Raw genomic sequence first — 19059 nt, 5'->3', positions numbered from 1 at the left:
TTTTAACCCAAAAAGCAGTCGTCTTTGTCCATTTTCTTGCAGCGTTTTGTGTCCAAAAGACGGAGCATTTACAGGACCCAAGAAAAACTAAACCCTAAACCAGACAACAGAGAAGCCAGCAAAAGCAACTAACTTTTGTAACCTATAGCGATATATCTATACCATAACCCACCACCGAAACCCGACCCAGATAACAAAAGGACATGATCAGAAACTAGAACCAAAACCCATAACCCAGAAAAGGAAAATTAAACCTTTTTCTTTTTCTTCCGAATAATGGGTCAGAAGAGTAGCTTTTGTTACTTGGAAGTCTCCAGCTCCGGCCAGGCAAAGCAATCACCATTGTTCTCTGCTATCCCACCATCACCACCAGTCATAATCTGCCACGTGTTGCACCCGACAGAACCCCCAGAAACAGCTCCATTGTTGTGGATAACATTTGTAAAATCACCGACATCGGGATAAGCGAGCGCTCCTCTGCCGCCGTCGTAGCCGAAAGTACCCACTTCGTCAAACCCTTGCCCGAGCCCCAACCCGTACCCGAACCCGCTAAACGCCATGAAGCCAGATGCAGGTGGGCCCTGGGCACTCAACAGAGAAGTGAAGCCACCGTTCCCAACAGCGCTCTCGTTCAGGTCCATCAGTTTTTCGTGATCCGTCGCCGTCTCAGGCTTCGGTTCCACCGGAAAGGAATTGGGTTTAGCGGGCGCGACGGAGCTGACCTCCTGGGTCAGTGAAGAGGAGGAGGGCGAGCCCGAGGAGGAAGAGCAGGATGGGCGAGAACGCTTGGTGTTCTTGCGAGACCCGCCGCCGACGGGGACATTGCGGAGGGTTCCGCCGTGGGTCCAGTATCGGCGGCAGGACTTGCAGAAGTGGCGTGGCTGGGCGAGGTTGTAATTGTTGTAGTAGCAGAACTTGGTGTTGTCAGAATCGCAGCGGGGGCAGTGAAGCGGCTCGGTCTGCTGCGGCGGAGGGTGGCCCAGGCTGTGCTGGACTCTCGTCGTCATCGACGGTTGCATTAGCGCGTCGGCAGAGTCAAACGGCATCGTGAGTGTGGTCGTTTGGAGAAAGTAGGGGGGAATTTGGGCAGAGAGCGGGGGGAGATATTTTGGAAGTAGAGAGGAGGGTTTTATCGAGGAGTGAAGAAGGTGGCGCGAGTGACACGTGGGACGGCTGAATTACCACCTCCCGATTAATCTGATTTTGTAAATTTAAGTGGGTAAACTTATCCTTTCGTATTTATCTGCTTTTTTTTTAAATTAACTGTTCGGTTAATATTTAGTGACATGCACGGAGGTGGTGACGTGGGTGAATGTGATTGGCAGATTTTCGTGGTGTGTCTTGTGGCCCGTGGGGAAGCTGGCGTATCAGTTAGGGTTTGCGTGATCTCTACTCAACCTTGTTCTTGTCATCAACTTGGCTCTCGGTCGGAAATGAATCGGACCAAGTTCTTCCTCGATCCCTGCAATATTATTTTAAAAAGTTCTCCCCCTTCTTTTTACTGAGATTTTTTTTATAATTTTTTTTTATGCAGACCGTCATTTTTTTAAATTTCAGTTTTATTTATCTTTAATTCACCATATTTATAATCTCGGAAAAATATAACTTTTAAAAAATCAAGTTGTATTGCTATTATCGTTACGATATTCTTTTCAGCATATTTTGTTTTGTGTCCAAACTTTCTTTTCCAGCACATTATTTTTCGCGTTCAAACTTTCTTCAATTTGTAAATACATATTAGCACGGTCCAATTTTTTTATGAGATTAATATGGTTCTTCGTAGTTCATAACATGGAGTGTAACAATAACTTGTTTGTTATGAATAAATGAAAAAAAGAGAGGGAAAAGGAACATGTACTCCGGGGGGCTAATTAACCGTTGAATAGGGGGGAGAATAAATGAGGACCGACAATATGATGGGTGTCGGGCAGCGTGGGATACAATAATTGGTTTTGCCTGTCCCTTCTTCTTCCTCCTTCCTCTCCTGGGGTATCGTGTTTACCTCCTGTCTCTCTCACTAATATTTTCGTGTCCAGTGTCACAGTTTTTACTCACGACTTACCACAACTTGAACCAACTATCATACATCACACTCGTACATGATCTCTCTCTTCGCATTTCATGCATAAATGTAGAGAGCCATTCTCGTATTACGTGAGATTAGCGTTGATTCGTTTGAGATTCAAACATAGAAGAGAATTTTTTTTGTTATAAGTGCGATACGGAAGACTCTTTAGAAGCTCGGCAAGCGCCTGTTTAAAATTTTCTCTTTTTATATCTAAATTAATATTTTTTTGTCTTCTTATCTCCCTCATTACATAATACATACAATTATTAAATCACGAGCATCCACTTGAACAAACTATACATATCATGCATATATTGTAGCATGGATGCTTATGTTCTCTCCTCTGCTCCGCCCCTTGGATATCGTGTGTACCTCCTCTCTCGGTACTAAAGCCTTGTGTCTAGTCTAATAGTACCAGAACCCTAGCTACATTTACATGCCAGCTAGTCGTGCAGCTCCCTACCCTCAAGATTCTTATCGCAAGTAATGAGTGGTACTTGGTGCCCAGGTCACTCAACTCACCCCCTTTCAGTCATTCGCTTCAACTTTGTCGTAGTTCTTGCTCCCCGCGACCCTGCTACCTTTCATTTCCTTTTTTTTTCGTGGGTTTTTCGAGTACATGTCAATACATATTATATCATAAGATTCTCAATCGTTAGATCGTTAATTATAAAATATTTGGCATATACATTTATTTGCTCATTTACTTAGTTCATGACAGCGAGTTTCGCACCTCTTTTTTCATACCTTTGTACTTCTCTATTTTTCTCTAATTGTTAGATTGATAAAATCAAAAGAGGATTAGAGAATCAACAGAGAGAAATGAGGGTAAAAGAAAAAAACGAGCGTTGCATGGTGAGTAATGAGTACGTACTAGTTTTTGGTGCGTATGAGCTCGTACATAGTATAAGGCTAGTACGCAAGCGGCTCCAGCAACTAGCCAAGCCAAGCTATAAAGGGAGGAAGTCATCGATCTGTGTCAAAACTACAGATGCTCTTCCGCGACAATGTCTTCTTTCTGTTACTGTCAATCACATAGTATGGAGTTTATGCCGATCACTGTCACCTTTCAGCCCCATTTTTCCGGTCAGTGTTTTTGACGACTTCTCAACGGTGACTACCGACAGTCCCCTGTACACCATACTAAACCCTAGCACTAACCCTAATTCAGGAAGAAAAACTTGGGTCTAAGTGTAACGTGATTGTACATTCACGTGTGATTACATTTCTCATATTCAATCTCTTTTTTTGCATGAGGAGAATGGTATAACGGAGTCTTTTGTTTTGTTTTAATAAACTATTTGGTACTGAGATGCTACTAAGTATTGTGTTTATCTGGTGATAATATGACGGATCTGGTTCTATTAGCGGTCATGCTAATAGCAATCACTGCTTAAGTATGAAATCAGATGCCTTAATTATTCGATTAATTTGGCCATGACATCCATCAGCAGCCTCTTGTTTCACACGTCAACTTTCTTGCATAAAGAAAGTACAAGTTCCATGCACAAATGTTTTAGCAGTGTTAAATTATGAAGCAGTCCGAAACGAATCAGAAGGAAGGATCGATATGTGTCAATCCAATATAGCAATACCAATTTAGTTACATGTTTTAAACATGCATTTACCTTCGAACAGGATGCTAATTAAACTTCCTTTATCTTTCTGCACTGAAAGTGATTGCTTGGTTATTAGTTGCATATTCAACTGTTTACTCACCCCATTCGTGCTACGAGCTGATCCATTTTCAAACTTTCGTTGTATCTAACCCATCTATAACATTGAAGAAGAAATTAGCCACAAATGAAGGATATAGGACGGTTTGACCAATTGAAGTCCTTTTGTTATCCCTTTTGGGCTCACATAGAACCGACCATTCGGCCACCGCCAGAACTTGCAATTCTGCATGGCAACAACACACAGGTACTAACATTAATTAATTAAGGTGACAGAGAATAATTACCATTTTATGCTTACTCCACAAGGCGATGCGACCAAACTAACAGCTTAATCACCTGTGTTCTTCTATTTATTTTATGACACTTGAAATATCTGCTTGAATATTGAGCACTTCAAAAAATTTCTCCAAAACGACTTAACTGAGGCTTAAATAATGTTGCCATTACAAAATGATTGGTGTGACAAATGCTGTGTGTACTTCACCCTAGCTAGTTAGTTGTCAGTATAAATACATCAACATTGACATTTTAGTTTTTTAGTGTTTAAATTCGACACAGGCTACATGAGATAATCAAGAGAATAAACCACAAAATAGCATTTATAGATGCTTTTAACTATTTAAGCGATAAACTCCTTGCACGACAACTTAGTTTTTACTGCGAAATACTTCCAACAGTAGCTCACCGAAACTCTTCAATCGCCATTAGCAAGTGGCCGGACAAAACACCCCAAAAGTCTATTTTGTACAAATGATCCAGGTCTATGTTCAATGTGCCCCAAAGACGTTGGTACGGTCAAGTGGGGGCAAGTTCAAAGAATCTATACATGCTTCTTTAATTTTACTTTTGTGTATCTTTCAGAAAAGTGACGCTGGATATGAGGTGATCAATTGCGCTACTTTTATAATGATTTTAACCACCTAAGTTATAAAAAATTTACACGATATGGTTTTTTGCTCCAAAATTATTAGTAAAAAAGTTAACAAGTAGTAAAAATTAGGCTATTCTTGTGAAATTTCAATGTGTTGGTTCAATTTTCCGTTATAGCAGTTGTTCTAAAGATGTATGACAGAAGGAACGAAGGGATCCAAATGATATCGAATTTGTGGGTTGTTTTTTGTTTCTATAACATATAAAATGAAATAAATAAAATTTTCGGAAACAACAAACGCTCTAATTTCATCTCTCACCGCTAAAATAATAAAATTTTAGTATGTCAATGATATATGATAGGTCGCCGATATTTAATTTTGAATATTCCAACCATTGAAATTTAATTTTAATCCATTGTAATCTCAAACCCTACAATACAAATAGATACCCGGTTTGGGTATCCCAAAAGTCTCCTTGAGTGGATGGAATTGTCTTTACGAGGTCGGTAGGGAAATGGGGCATCCCAAAACTCCAATTCCCGTCGTTATCGATGATCCGCGTCGTAAGCTTTACTTAAATAAATCTCACGGTACTAAAATAAAAGTAAAAATAAACGATTGTCGACATCATACGCTCTATTAAAAAAGATTCTACGGTACTACGGTAAGTGTTTGCAAAAAAGATACAAGGATGTTTGATATTATTCAACCAAAAAAAGACACTCAAAACTTATTCAACTGTGATATTACATGTCTCTTCAGGTTGATAAAATCCCAAAACCATCTAGAAGTATTTTTAAGCCTAACTTTCTAGGCTACTAATTTCTTGGTTTGAGGATTGCATGCATTGGATGCAGTTTGTGAGTGGTGAGCCCGACGGTGTCCACATTTTCCTCTTCTCCATCTCTCAGATTCCACTCAAACTCCTGTACCAGCCTTCCGATGGTGGTGCACGCTATCAGCATCGCCTGAAGAGAACCGGCACACACCCTCTTTCCAGCTCCAAATGCCATTGTCTTGTACAAATCGATTGGATCGTATTTTGGTTCCAAAAATCTCTCTGGCTTCCATTCTTCGGGGCTTTCCCATTGGTTCTTGTCCATGTTGCACCCGTATATGTTAATCGCGATCTGCACAATAACACAACTTAGTAAAAGATCGATAACAATGTTGTGAAAAAGTGAAAAAATAAATCTAATGGAAACATTTCTCAGGTACCTCTGTTCCGGCTGGAACATAGTAACCGCCTAATTGGGTATCTTCATGCACATATCTTAGAGGAACTATAGGAGCTGGACTGTGCTTCCTTAAAGTCTCATGGAAAACAGCACCCAGATACGGCATCTGGGACAAGTGTTCCTCATTAATCTTGTTGGTTCCACAAACATTTTGGATTTCTTCAAAGAGACGATCCTGTTACATTACGAGGCAAAGTTAGCCAATGACAGTTACTACGTAAAAGAAAAACGTTGTGCATACAAAATAGAAAAAAATAGAAATAACCTGTCGTTTCTGATCTTTTGCAAGTTCATACATAGCCCACTCTGTTGTTACCAATGTAGTATCCGCTGTCTCGATAATTGTCTCCCAAAGCAACATGACTATTTGCTCTGGTGTTAGCGTTTTTGCTTCAGAAAGCAAGTAGTCAATATAACAATTCAATTCCTGTTTCATACATCAGTCAAGTTACAGATACAACTACTAAGAAGTTCCCAAAAAAAGAGACTGTATTTGAAAGCAAGAAAAGAGAACCTCTCCTGAAGCAATTCGCTTCTTCTGCTCCTTGATCAGGGCATTCATTACTGCTTTCCTGCGGTGATAGAGTCTCTGAATTTTATTCTCTATGGTCTTATTAGGAACCCATCTCAGGTAAGGGAAGAAGTCTCTCCAATCAACCTCGATTGCACCCTCCATTATGTCAAGCACAAGAACCTTAAAGATCTCGTCTCTTGATAATGTAGTACCAAGCTCCTCCACATAAATGCCGTCTTCTATGTTCTTACCTATAGCCTGCATCCATTATGTTAGATTCTACTAGATTCTCAACTTCGCAGTTGTAACATCAAGTATAAGGAACAAGCGTTACAGAATACTTATACTACTAAAATAAAAGCAACACTCACTTGCTTCAAAGAAATTCCAAAGAGTTCAGACTCGAATATCTTTCTGAAATTTATAGCTTCTTGAGGAGAGTTCTTTACATGAGCATGCAATCGGCTTGCAACATTATCCCTCATGGTATCTCTGTGGCTTCGGTGCCGCTTCTGAATATAATTAATTAATGGAGTTATATAACAAGATCTACCATATGATGGCATAAGAAATAGTATGCGCTTTAAGTTAGAACAACAACCGCAACAACAAACCTGAGCATTCGCTCCAAGAACATTTGTGAGTATGTATCGTTTTATCATCTTGTGAAAATCGTTGTAGTCACTTATTGCAACCATACATTTATCGAAAGTGAGAATCTTTAGTGCATTTGATAGCTTTTTCGTTGACATGGACGGATATCTGGTCACCATGGCCTGAAACAATCATTAGAGCAGAAACTGGTTACCGATTATTACAACCCTTCATACAAGGAAAAAATACGATAATGAATCAATGATACATAAGCATTCGTATGTAGAGGATAAAACCATCCCCGTAATACATTAGTTCATCAGAACATATTGAATTATTAAGAACCAGAACTTTCATTGTTATAACCCTTGAGCGTTGCAATACGCGTCAAGGACATGCCTATTGCTCATCAACTCTATAACGATGTCAATGGAAAATATTACACCCATAAGTCGGAAATCAGTAGAAAACTCAGTCGAATGGATCTTTCGTGGCTTTAAGATAGAACACAATATGTTAATTGCAAATGCTAAACTATGCTTCTCATAAATTGCCAACTTCAGCTACTCAGTTTTCGTTGCACGGATTAATTAATTACTCTGCATGAAGAGATTCAAAAAATCAAAGCCTGAGAAAATTCGACTCTCCTCTAGATCAAATTTCAAAGTTGTGAACACGATATCACTCCGAGTTCTCTGTTTGCAACCAAACTTCAGCCGAATTTAAAACAATAATCCTTGAGAGTTAGTTTTTTTCTAAATAATTTTAAACAATTTCTGAAGTCCACACCAACCAAAGAAAAATGGTGAAGACTGGTAGACTAACCAAGTCAACCGGTCCAAAGGCCAAACTCAACCAAATAATCTCACTCGGAAGTTTCAGTGATGGATAAACTCTGATTTCACTTGGTAAAAACAAACTTCAATGAAGGTCAATTTACTTATCCAGCAAATAACATAAGTACCCTTCGATCATGTGACATCGTTCCTAGTGAATATTTTTTTCCTTATTTGACAAAGGCTATTCTATAAAAAAAAGTGATTTTCGCACACATTTTCCATCTAGGTACAAACCCTGATTTACTTTTAGCCTTTGAAATAAATAAATTGAAAGAGTATTCACGAACATGAATAAACAAGGTGTGTAAAAAGAAAAAACATGCGGAAATCATTTCTCTATTGTATTCTAATTACTCTAATTTAGAGTAGTGAGTTCTCGAACTTGGAAGACGCTGCGCCCGCGCTCCCAAGCCAACTGCTCTAACTCACGTCTTTCAATCACTGAGTAAAAGAAATCTACCTCTTTGGCGACATCAGTTGAATTGAGAACAACCATGGTGGAAGCACCAGTCTTGATGGAATATATTGGCCCGTACTCCTCAGCCCACCTAGTAAACGTCTTGTACGGCTTCTTCTCCTTCAGCTGTAGCAAGTTCCCCACCAGAGGCAGCCCTGGCACAACTGCAAATTTCCCAATTTACCCACCAACCATTTCATCAAAACTCATAAATCCCCAACCAAAAAAACACTAAAATAAAAGTGGGAAATTAGAAATAAGTACCTGGAACAGAAGGGAGTTTGGAAAAAGCATTCTTCTTGGTAAAGACGAAAGATTTGACGGAAAACAGGAAGAGCAGAGACAGAGCAGCAATGGCAGCAGGGAATGCAAAGGGCATTGCTTGGAAATCTTGGAGAATCTGGCTCAAGGGGGCCATTGATTTTCTGAGGAAGCTGAGAGGAAAGGTGCTGGGTCTGCTGCTGTGGGTTGGTTGTGCAAGTTGCATTCACCCAGCAGAGAACAGCACAGATATATACCGATACGATCGAGAGGGGGGATTGGAATGAGCGGAAGATTACGGTGTGATAAAAAGGGAAGTTAAACAGGGTTAGGGTGGCATGATAAACATTACCAGGGAGTGAGTTGGCTAAAAGACAAGATGAAAATTCGTCGTCTTTATAAGGAAGCTGAGGAGAGGAATATGCCCACTATAGTATGTCGACCGAAATGCTACTAAACCCCGTTATAACATACAATAAATATGATTAACTAGAAATATCAGATGGATGACATCTTTGTTGTACCATGGCTCTTTACTCTTAAACCATATCAACGAGAATTACAATAAATTAGAAGAAGAGGAATCGGTTCATTCATGAGAACGTTTTTTACGATCTTCAATTATATGTTCTTATTATGAAAAGGTTTAACACATGTTAGAACAATTATTATGCGAGTATGGACAATCCTTTGTTAGTTGTTAGGATATTTCTTAATCAAGTCTATTATCAAATGGAAGATACTCGTAATCGCATTTATATTTTTATATCCGACCATAATAAGTCTTACCAAATAAAGATTACGTAATTGGTTAATTAGAGTTAAAGACTCTGTTATACTAGCCATATTGGAGCTGCAAGATCATTTGACTTGAATATTAAATCACTTAAATAATAAATTATTCGAGAATCAAGTGATTGATTGACAAGTCAATGATACATGCAATTACGTTTATATTGAACGATAATGATACTGGAGTTCGAAACTCGCTGTTGGTATGGAAACCAAACATTGAAATGCCTCCATGAGTATTCCCGTAACTTGTCACCAATTGTTCCTTAAAAAAAACGATAATGTTTTGAGTCAATCTCGTACTATTTAAAATATGTCGCAATGACATTCACGTCCTAAATAAATTTCTCCCCAGCTCATGGCTCTCTAAACTTGATCATGTCAACGTCTTTGTACTTAAAAAGTTCGAGAACGGTTATGCAATGTGGATCATAGTTGCGGTATTGATCTGGATTCTTGCATTTAGAAAGTTTGTGCCGTTTTGGAAACGGAGCAGTCGTTATCAGGCGTGAAGACGAAATAGGGGATTGAGATGTCACATGGGTATCGAAGGGGTTCCAGGTTCCATTCATGACATGGCCTCGAATTGGAAACACATGAATAAAGATACCTTGTACGTGTAACCAAAACAAAGTGTTTGCTCTGTTTACTATGTTTCCACATATTGTTCTGTTTAAGTTACGTGATATATTATATCACGTGTTATAATAATAAGAGTAAACAATGGTGTTGATGTGTTTTACCATTTACATTGTATTTGGATGATGCTGGAGATATCATCTTTACAAATCATATTTGTAAACCACATGGTGTGACAATTGATTGTTAGATTCCTTATTTAAATCACTAAAAATAGAATTCAACCATTAATTGTAGATTATGTGGTTTACAAAATACGGTCTATAAAGAAAATATCCCTAACATTTTCTTAATAGAAAATTGATTAGTGGCGGATAAGATTATAAGTGAAGTACATATAATTTTTTTGGGTTCAATATCAAAACTAAAAAATATATATGTGAGAAATCACTTCTAAAAGATTCAATGAATCAAATAAAAGGAGTGCATTTGTTCTCACCTCTTTAAAGTGAGGATGATACCCACCCAACACCAATTACCGATAAATTAATTTAAATTTTCAAATTCGTATTTTAAATCAATTAAACCAAATTAATAAATAAATAACCAATAAAGAGGTGACCATCACTTTAATTTAGACCGAGTAAAAATTGCGCCGTGCCACACAAAAACTTTTGGGTTCAAGCGTTAAAAAGGGAATTGTTATGTTGGTTCAGTGTAATTGCAACAATTTGTGGCCGGCCCAATCCAAAGGTTTTGGCAAGCTTTTATCTTGATTGGATTCATTTGGCAATAAGGCTCGACTTTATTGTTTAAGAAAGTCTTTCTCCCAGCTCCAGCCCAATATTTGTTAAAACTCCAGCCCAATGTTCCATGTAAATTCCATTTTCGACCACCATACCATATTTCATAGATGTTCACATTTCTTACAGATGATTACTTGTTATTTCAAAGAATTAATTATTGTTGAAAGACAACACAGACTAGAGATATTTACGCCTTCAAGTGCCGATGTCCAATGCTGCGGCACACTCGTAAGAAGCATGATGTCGTACTTGTTTATAAGAGCATGTCAAAATACTAGTAAGAGATATAAAGGAGACACGTAGTTGGGAACAGTAGAGCTATGGCTTATGACGGACATTTACACTCGAGGATTTATCTTTGCATGGAAAAGACAGTCCACCTCCAGCCACAAACACTTCACGTTGCACTTGGCAATTGGCAAGGTCGTCTCAAATCTCATGTGGAGACTCGTCTCGAGGGCCAAAAGTCACCAAACACAGAGAGAGAGAGATGTTATATTTTTGCATGGTAGTCCCCATTAATGTTCTCAATTGCTTTACTTTAGAAAAACTAATGATGAACTTTTAGGTAAAGCAAAATTTGAATGGAATTGACATCATCAATCATCATCATCATATTCAACAAGAGAAGAAAATAATAGAAAAAAACACAAGGCAAGGGTACCAAATTCAAAAGGAAAAGGGACGGTGGGTCTGCTGAATAATTCAGGAATTAACCAAAAATATTGTTGAACTAATATATAAGGTAATGAACCCAGCAGCACAGCACCGCACCGCACCTACGCCTTTGTCACTTTGCGCTCCACAAACCAACCAACAGGCAATATCCATTCCATGTCTATATATTAAGCTACAAGCACAGTACGTATATTGCGCGGTGGACCACAAAAGCACCAACCATGAAGCATGCAAAACATGAAACGTCGTATTTCGAGCTGTGCTGCATTATGATATACATGCCATGCACACACAACAAAATATGATACCTAATTTACCCTAATTCGTATTCAGAAATCAACGAAAACTGTAGCATCCCTATCAGACCAATTAGAAAAAGTTTGTGTAAGTCTGCTTGATTAGTGTAACTCTCATGCCAAAGTGAGAATGATCACCATATGATTAGTAAAACCAAAGCACGTAGTCAAATTTCATGTTTTTATAATAACTTTTTATGTATAATATGATTCGGTGCCCTACTTAAGTTTTTTTCTTATTACAATGTAGTGAAAATTATAATTGAGTATCAAAAAACAACTTGCTCTAGTTTCACTTACTTCGATAGGTCTCTTACACACTCATGTTTAATTTTGATGGTTGATTATGTTTGATTTATTCAATTCAATTATTAAAATAAAAAGGAATGTGAAAAACTAAAATTAGCATGCAAAACTCAATCACTTTCTTGTTTTAATACCTATATCTTTCAAGGAAAATATACAAGTATCGATATATTTGGTGGGAGTCGATCTACCTCTCCTCAAGAATTGGATTAATTATGTACAAGTACAAGATGCAGACGTTGTTCTTGCTTGGGGTTAACTCATGGCGTGGCATCTCAGCAAACAAACAGAAGAAAATTAAATATATATATATATACAAGACAGATGTATGTGGTAAAAACTTTTCAGAATCCAGAAGACTAGGAACTTCTGCTGCTCTTATCTTATGTTTTTGGGAAGAAGAAAACCCTATTATATCGGGTAGCCAAATATCTTGGAAATAATATTTAAACGAAAATATTGGACCTCACGTTTCATAGGCTTATAAAAAAATATATGGTGGTGAACTCTGCATTACTTTAGTGTTTATTTATTTTATGTTTTGGTAGGTCATTATCCTTACTTTATTATCTTTGACTGTTTGTTATGAGATTAGTTAATCTACATTCAGTTTTGTTTTAAGAGTATTCAATCATACGTTTGCCAAGTAATATATACATATATATAAGGCTTTAAGGGAAGGGATCTCCATTAAAAAAAAAATGGAAACATCATCTTGACTGTTAAATTTGATTTTAATGAAATTCTGTGACCTATGATTTAATCTCAACCACAAAATTTCATTAAAGTTAAATATAATAGTTAAGAGAGTGTCGTCATTTTTTGAAAAATAGAAATCTTTTCCCTTAAAGGGTCTCATATATATATATATATATATATATATATATATAAATGTCCGTTTTTCTGATAATTTGATGAATAATACTTACGAAAACATAAATAAATATCGCAACAAAACAGGTGAGTTCAATCCATACAAAAATAGTTCAGTACACTCTATAACTAATTAAATTCTGACTGGTCTCGAATTTGTCAAAGTTAGAAGGAATGCACAGTAAGAATTAGTATTGAAAGTTTTAGGTCAAATTGGTCAATATCCAAAACAAGTGAATAACCTTTTGCACTGAAATTCCTTGGAAGCTCCATAACCAGAAAACAAAAACAAAAACAAAATGGAAGCTCGTCTCAACAGGAAATCTGGGAATTTACATTTCCATAATATTAAGGACACTATTTAAGGTTTTTGCTCTGTTTCGATTCAAAGGTTGTTGAGGCAGTGAAGTGATTATTCATATTTCCTGGAGGCAACAAACAAAGTGTAGGCAATTTGTTGCCACATGATTTTATAAAGATTATCGACCATTATATCTCCTAAAATATATAAAAAAAATGAAAAGCAAAATATCATTTAAGTTGACCACCTTTCGAAATGGTGACAGCTAACTAAAGCGGGACACCACAATGCATGCATCATTCATTGATTTGCAATTGTGATTTTTAATTTAATTTTATTGGTTAATTCATAACATAATTATGAAGAGACTTTCATCGACTAAACCGTCCCTATGCCTTTAGGCTATCTGTGCGTACTAAACTGTTCTTAAAGAACAATATCATCGTAAAGCTAACTTAGTATGAAATTATGATATTATATAAGAAGAAAATAAAGATTTCTTCTCAACTTAATCGATAATGTGACAACAATAAAATAAACTAACAATGCTGTATAAATTAACGATTAACATTCCGATACACGATCAGTTTACTTGAAAAATATATCTATATATGAACATGGGTTTCATGTCTCCTTTTACAAATATCTCATCGCACTTAGCGGCAACTTATGATTATATGGGGTACATGAAAGGGTACGTACGCGAGGTCAAAGGAGCCCTCAAACTTTTCTCAAACATTCTCCTCCAAATTGAAATTGCTGAGAGAGAAAGAGAGCGAGGAGAGAGAAAGTGAGCGCTAAAATAAAAAATAAACTGGAAAATCAAATGAGTGAAGAGGGGAGGTGGAGTATTTAATGTTGGGAGGTAACAAAAACAGGAAACATTAAATGTAGACATGTCTGTATTAACTGCCCATATTAAATGAAACAATTTGACGGGTTGCCAAACCATTTGTTGACATCTCTTGCATTTCTATCGGTTCTCCACTGCTGCAAGTGGTTGAGTCTGAGAGAGGAGCTGTTGAAGGAAGCGATTTCGTTCTGCTGCCTTTATTTTTCTCCCTGCTTTAATCCTTCTTTCTTCTGTGTTCCTTTGAGTCTTTTCATTTGATTCCTGGGCACCATTTTTTATCTTCTTAACCTTTCAAATTTTGATTTATTGGGTTTTTTTTTTTTTTTTTTTTTTTTCTGGATTATCTTTCCCCTCAAAAGACTTAATCTTTAATTGGTTTGGCCCCAAGAATCTCAGAATTCAATAGCAAATGGGTCGTGGGATTTCCGAGTTTTGAATTCCTTTTCCGGGGAAATATTGGGTTTTGTTTATTCTATGATTTTTCAAAAGTTGGGGGTTTTGTCTGTGATCACATTGGATGATGATAAATTAAGGTGAGTAGTTCCTTCCTTATCAGATACGTCCTTTATGTTTTATGTCTTTTCCTTTTCTGACCAGTAGTCCTTTCAGATCTCACCATAAAGTTCTGGGTTTAAATGGAAGAATATTTCTCTTTATTGTTTGAATGTTTCAGGTGAAAAAAATAAATTAAAGCTCCAAAATTTGAAATGTGATTCAATCTCTCAAGCCCCAAAATTTGAATCTTTTTTCAAATACAGAGACCCCTTTTTGCATTCAGACTGATTATCTGGTTCTGGGCAGCAGTAATCAGACTGGTTTTAGAGAGAGAGAGGGACCGATATGCATCTTTCAGTATGGAAGCCAATATCTCACTGTGCAGCACTACTAATGGAGAAGAAGACCAGGAGGAGGAGAGACGACGGTTCTGGTTTGGCCGTCGACGCCAAGCGGAAGCCGTCAGTTCTCCGGCAGCTGCAAGAAAACAGGCTCCGGGAGGCTCTTGAGGAGGCGTCAGAAGATGGGTCGCTTTCCAAATCCCAAGACATTGATTCTGATCAGACCCCAAATCAAGACGGCAGCTTTGGACGGTCGAGATCCCTTGCCAGGCTCCACGCCCAGAAGGAGTTTCTGCGCGCGACGGCGCTCGCGGCGGACCGGACATTCTCCACAGATGATTCAATTCCTCACCTCCGTGAAGCCTTCAACAAGTTCCTCACAATGTACCCAAAGTTCCAGTCTTCTGAAAAGATTGACCATTTGAGGGCAGAGGAGTACAATCACCTCTCTGAATCGCTTGCAAGGGTATGTCTTGATTACTGCGGTTTCGGGTTGTTTTCGAATCTTCAAGCTCAACTGTATTGGGAAACATGTTCGTTTACATTGTCGGAAATAACTGCAAATTTGAGTAACCATGCTCTCTACGGAGGTGCTGAGACAGGCTGTGTTGAACATGACATAAAAACTAGGATTATGGATTACTTGAACATCCCCGAACACGAATATGGTCTTGTTTTTACTGTCAGTAGAGGGTCTGCATTTAAATTGCTAGCTGAATCTTACCCTTTCGGCACAAATAAGAAGTTGTTGACAATGTTTGATCATGAGAGCCAGTCTGTGAACTGGATGGCGCAGAAGGCGAAAGAGAAAGGTGCTAAGGTTTATAGCTCATGGTTTAAATGGCCAACGTTGAAGCTTTGCTCTAGGGAGCTGAAGAAGCAGATTGCAAACAAGAGGAGGAGGAAGAAGGATTCTGCAACCGGGCTCTTTGTGTTTCCGGTTCAGTCAAGAGTGACTGGGGCGAAGTATTCGTATCAGTGGATGGCACTTGCTCAGCAGAACAATTGGCATGTTTTGCTTGATGCCGGGTCATTGGGTCCTAAAGACATGGATTCACTAGGGTTGTCGCTCTTTCGCCCAGATTTCATTATTACATCATTTTACAGGGTTTTTGGGTCTGACCCAACTGGATTTGGTTGTCTTCTGATCAAGAAATCTGTAATGGCGAGCCTGCAAAGTCAAGGTGGGCGGACTGGTACTGGAATTGTGAGGATTCTTCCTGTTTTTCCTCAGTACCTGAGTGACTCTGTGGATGGTCTTGATGGATTAGGTGGAATTGAGAATGATGCGGTCCACAGTAACAAAGAATTAGTGCCTGAAACACATGGGGGGTCTCATATGCCTGCTTTTTCGGGTGTGTTCACTTCCAATCAGGTGAGGGATTGCTTTGAGACAGAGATGGATCAGGACTCGGACAGGGATGGAAGCACCATATTTGAAGAAGCTGAAAGCATTTCGATTGGGGAGGTTATGAAGAGTCCAATCATCAGTGAGGATGAGTCATCAGACAATTCATACTGGATTGATTTGGGTCAGAGCCCATTCGGTTCTGATCATTCTGACCAACATATGAGACAGAAAACAGGTTCGCCCTTACCACCAACATGGTTTTCTGGGAGGAAAATCAACAAGTTTTTCTCTCCGAAAGTGACACCAAAATCGCCAAAGAGCCCAATATATGATGATGATGATAAGAGAGCACACCTCAGACTGCATGAAGATCCTGTTTTGTCTTTCGATGCTGCTGTATTATCGGTGTCACATGAGCCGGACCATGCTAAGGGAATTCCTGAAGGTGACCTATTTGCTGAAACCGACGCTGCCTCAGGAAATGATAGGGAGGTTCAAGAAGAACCCGAAATCAGGGAAGATTCAATGGCCAACAATTCTAGGTTGCTTTCTACCGAAGATGGATTTAGGCCAAACAATCAGACTTCTGGTCTTAAACACAGTAACTTTGAGCTTTCCTCATCCTCCGAAATTTGCCAAGAATCAAAAGACAGTGCTATCAGGAGAGAGACAGAGGGTGACTTCAGACTTCTGGGAAGAAGGGAAACAAAGGTATTTTCTGGTCGTAGATTTTTCGGTTTAGAAGAAGGTGATCGAGAGCTAAGCATGGGTCACAGGGTGTCTTTTACCATAGAAGACAACCACAGAGGAAAATCGAGCCTTATATCGGAGCCTGGAGAAACATCCATGACTACCCTTGGTGACGATGAGTTTATGAGTGAAGGAGAATATGGCGATGAGCAGGAGTGGGGAAGGCGGGAGCCTGAGATAGTTTGCCGGTGTCTTGATCATGTTAATATGTTAGGCCTGAACAAAACTACCCTCAGACTTCGATATCTCATCAATTGGCTAGTCACCTCGCTGCTTCAACTTCGGTTACCTGGTTCCGATGAAGGTTTAGAAGTGCCTCTCGTGCAGATATATGGTCCTAAGATCAAATACGAAAGGGGTGCCGCTGTAGCTTTTAATGTCAGACAGGGCAGCGGCAGAGGGCTAGTTCACCCCGAAGTCATACAAAAATTGGCTGAAAAGAATGGCATATCTCTCGGCGTTGGCATCCTTAGTCATGTTCGAATTGTGGATGGCCCAAAGCAGCAGCATTGCGGGGGACTTGATCTGGCAGACACATCTTTGTGCAAGCCAATGGTTAACGGGCGCCAAGGCGGTAAGAACATGTTCTTTAGGGTCGAAGTTGTGACAGCATCGCTCGGATTCTTGACCAACTTTGAAGATGTATACAAGATGTGGGCTTTTGTTGCCAAGTTTCTCGATTCGTCGTTTGCTGAAGTCGAAGGGGATGAATTACCTCCAGTACCGGAGGAATCCGAAACGTAACACTTGTAAAGTAAAAATTGTATGGATGTTTTTCTATCTATTTTGTAGGAAATGGAAGTGAAAGAAAGGATGCTTTTGTGTGGTCTCTTCTTTTTGATCCTCCTCAGGAGTATTTTCTTGTGAGCAGATTATTTTGTTTACTTTTGTTGCCTTATCTTTTATTGTATTTTTTGTGTTACTGGTGTTAGCTCAGTTAAAAGTAGTTTGTAACTTGAAATATAAATTAAAATTGGTCTGAATATTTATCCTCTGGGACAAGTCTTCTCAAAACTAAATTTCTGGTGTTGCCTTGTGTGGCCAGGGTTTTTCGTGTATTTGATTTGGGTGGTATGAAGAACACAAGAAAAACTTACATGAAACCGAGACGTCAAGGAGGGGCTGTCTCTAATATCTCACACGTCGCAGCATGTTGAAGTTCAAATACGTGATGACGCAATAGATTTAAGACACCGCCACTTAAACAAAGAAATCAGATGAATTGAACTAATTGGTCACAAATAGTAAAAGCCATTGTAGGTCGGATTTGAACTAAAGACTTACTTTAGTATTGGAAAGACAACTTAATCATGTTATTTAAAAGATAAACATAAATGCATGTCCAATGGTTCCTGATGCATATGATTTTCAGATTATACTACAAAATTTTTGTGTGTCTGACCACGTCATTCGTAAGACACCTCTCACAAAAGCATGAGATTCTCTGCATTTTAATCTCACTCCACAACTCGCTGATCGTGTCACATGTGAAAATTGACCTAGTCAAACATTCCTATCAACGTTTCTCTTCATACCAAACGCCTTCAAAAATTCAAAAAACATTTCATCCCATCAAAATCAAAAACTTATTATGGAGAGGTATTAGCTTTTGTCCGTGTGAGGACTAAATAGCAAATTAACAATTGTTGCTTCAAATACCGTAGAGTAATATGGGCCTTTCTTTTCTTATTTCATCTAAGCCCATTAAACTTAATAGGCCCAATTTCTCTGATTCTTTAAAATTTCCCGGTCGGCGTAGTAGAGAGAGTCAAAGACGATGACGCAAGAGTTTCAGGCTTTCCGCCGTCATACGTGGTGGCGCGCCTGCACAGTACGAAACCAATGTACAAGCTCCAGCCAATAGCATCCATGGATTCTCAACCACTTTGTGCTTGGAAAATACTTGTTAGTATTTGTACCTAATCATTGCTTCTTGATTTGAATATCCGGTAGAACCTTCCATATTAACGTAAACGTAAATTATTTCAACTCTTCTGTCAAACTGAATGATTACGAAATGTGGTTTGATAGTTTTCCTGTACGTATGAACAGCGACTTCTACCAGCTTTCTGTAGAAGTCGGAGTGAAAAGAAACCAAAAACAGCACTTTTTGGGA

At 38.6% G+C, this 19059-nt stretch overlaps 3 protein-coding genes across 4 annotated transcripts; 1 reads left to right on the top strand and 2 right to left on the bottom strand.

The window, feature by feature from the left end:
- Positions 1 to 1122, bottom strand: LOC126605792 (dof zinc finger protein DOF3.1-like). Its single transcript, XM_050273228.1, has one exon. The coding sequence runs from the start codon at positions 1044 to 1046 to the stop codon at positions 300 to 302; it is 747 nt and encodes a 248-aa protein (XP_050129185.1). The 5' UTR covers positions 1047 to 1122; the 3' UTR covers positions 1 to 299.
- Positions 1123 to 5288: 4166 nt separating this feature from the next.
- Positions 5289 to 8928, bottom strand: LOC126604069 (ent-kaurene oxidase, chloroplastic-like). The gene is made up of 8 exons (XM_050271146.1): positions 8526 to 8928; positions 8265 to 8425; positions 6986 to 7147; positions 6743 to 6883; positions 6372 to 6629; positions 6123 to 6284; positions 5838 to 6032; positions 5289 to 5749 (listed from the first exon to the last, which is right to left on the bottom strand). Exons 1-8 carry the CDS (start codon positions 8746 to 8748, stop codon positions 5438 to 5440), a joined length of 1614 nt encoding a protein of 537 aa, XP_050127103.1. The 5' UTR covers positions 8749 to 8928; the 3' UTR covers positions 5289 to 5437.
- Positions 8929 to 13888: 4960 nt separating this feature from the next.
- Positions 13889 to 17937, top strand: LOC126604068 (uncharacterized). Of its 2 annotated transcripts, none has more exons than XM_050271145.1 (2): positions 13889 to 14539; positions 14811 to 17937. In XM_050271145.1, the coding sequence occupies exon 2, from the start codon at positions 14847 to 14849 to the stop codon at positions 17685 to 17687; it is 2841 nt and encodes a 946-aa protein (XP_050127102.1). In that variant the 5' UTR covers positions 13889 to 14539; positions 14811 to 14846; the 3' UTR covers positions 17688 to 17937. The 2 variants fall into 2 exon arrangements, with proteins under 2 accessions (XP_050127102.1, XP_050127101.1); XM_050271144.1 differs by having other exon boundaries at positions 14680 to 17937.
- Positions 17938 to 19059: the final 1122 nt, after the last annotated feature.

Source organism: Malus sylvestris, chromosome 15 (assembly GCF_916048215.2).
Source record: "Malus sylvestris chromosome 15, drMalSylv7.2, whole genome shotgun sequence".
Classification (NCBI taxonomy): Eukaryota; Viridiplantae; Streptophyta; class Magnoliopsida; order Rosales; family Rosaceae; genus Malus; species Malus sylvestris.
Note: the sequence above shows the minus strand (reverse complement) of the source record. Positions and strands in the feature narration are given on the sequence as shown.

Bases quoted from the DNA above. Each gene is read 5' to 3' on its own strand.
- LOC126605792 (XM_050273228.1), bottom strand. From the start codon at position 1,046: ATGCCGTTTGACTCTGCCGACGCGCTAATGCAACCGTCGATGACGACG.
- LOC126604069 (XM_050271146.1), bottom strand. From the start codon at position 8,748: ATGCAACTTGCACAACCAACCCACAGCAGCAGACCCAGCACCTTTCCT. The intron at 6,884-6,985 runs GTTTGTTGTTGC...AATTATATTCAG, and splicing joins TTCTTGGAGCGAATGCTCAG to AAGCGGCACCGAAGCCACAG. The intron at 6,033-6,122 runs GTTATTTCTATT...GTAATGTAACAG, and splicing joins CAAAAGATCAGAAACGACAG to GATCGTCTCTTTGAAGAAAT.
- LOC126604068 (XM_050271145.1), top strand. From the start codon at position 14,847: ATGCATCTTTCAGTATGGAAGCCAATATCTCACTGTGCAGCACTACTA.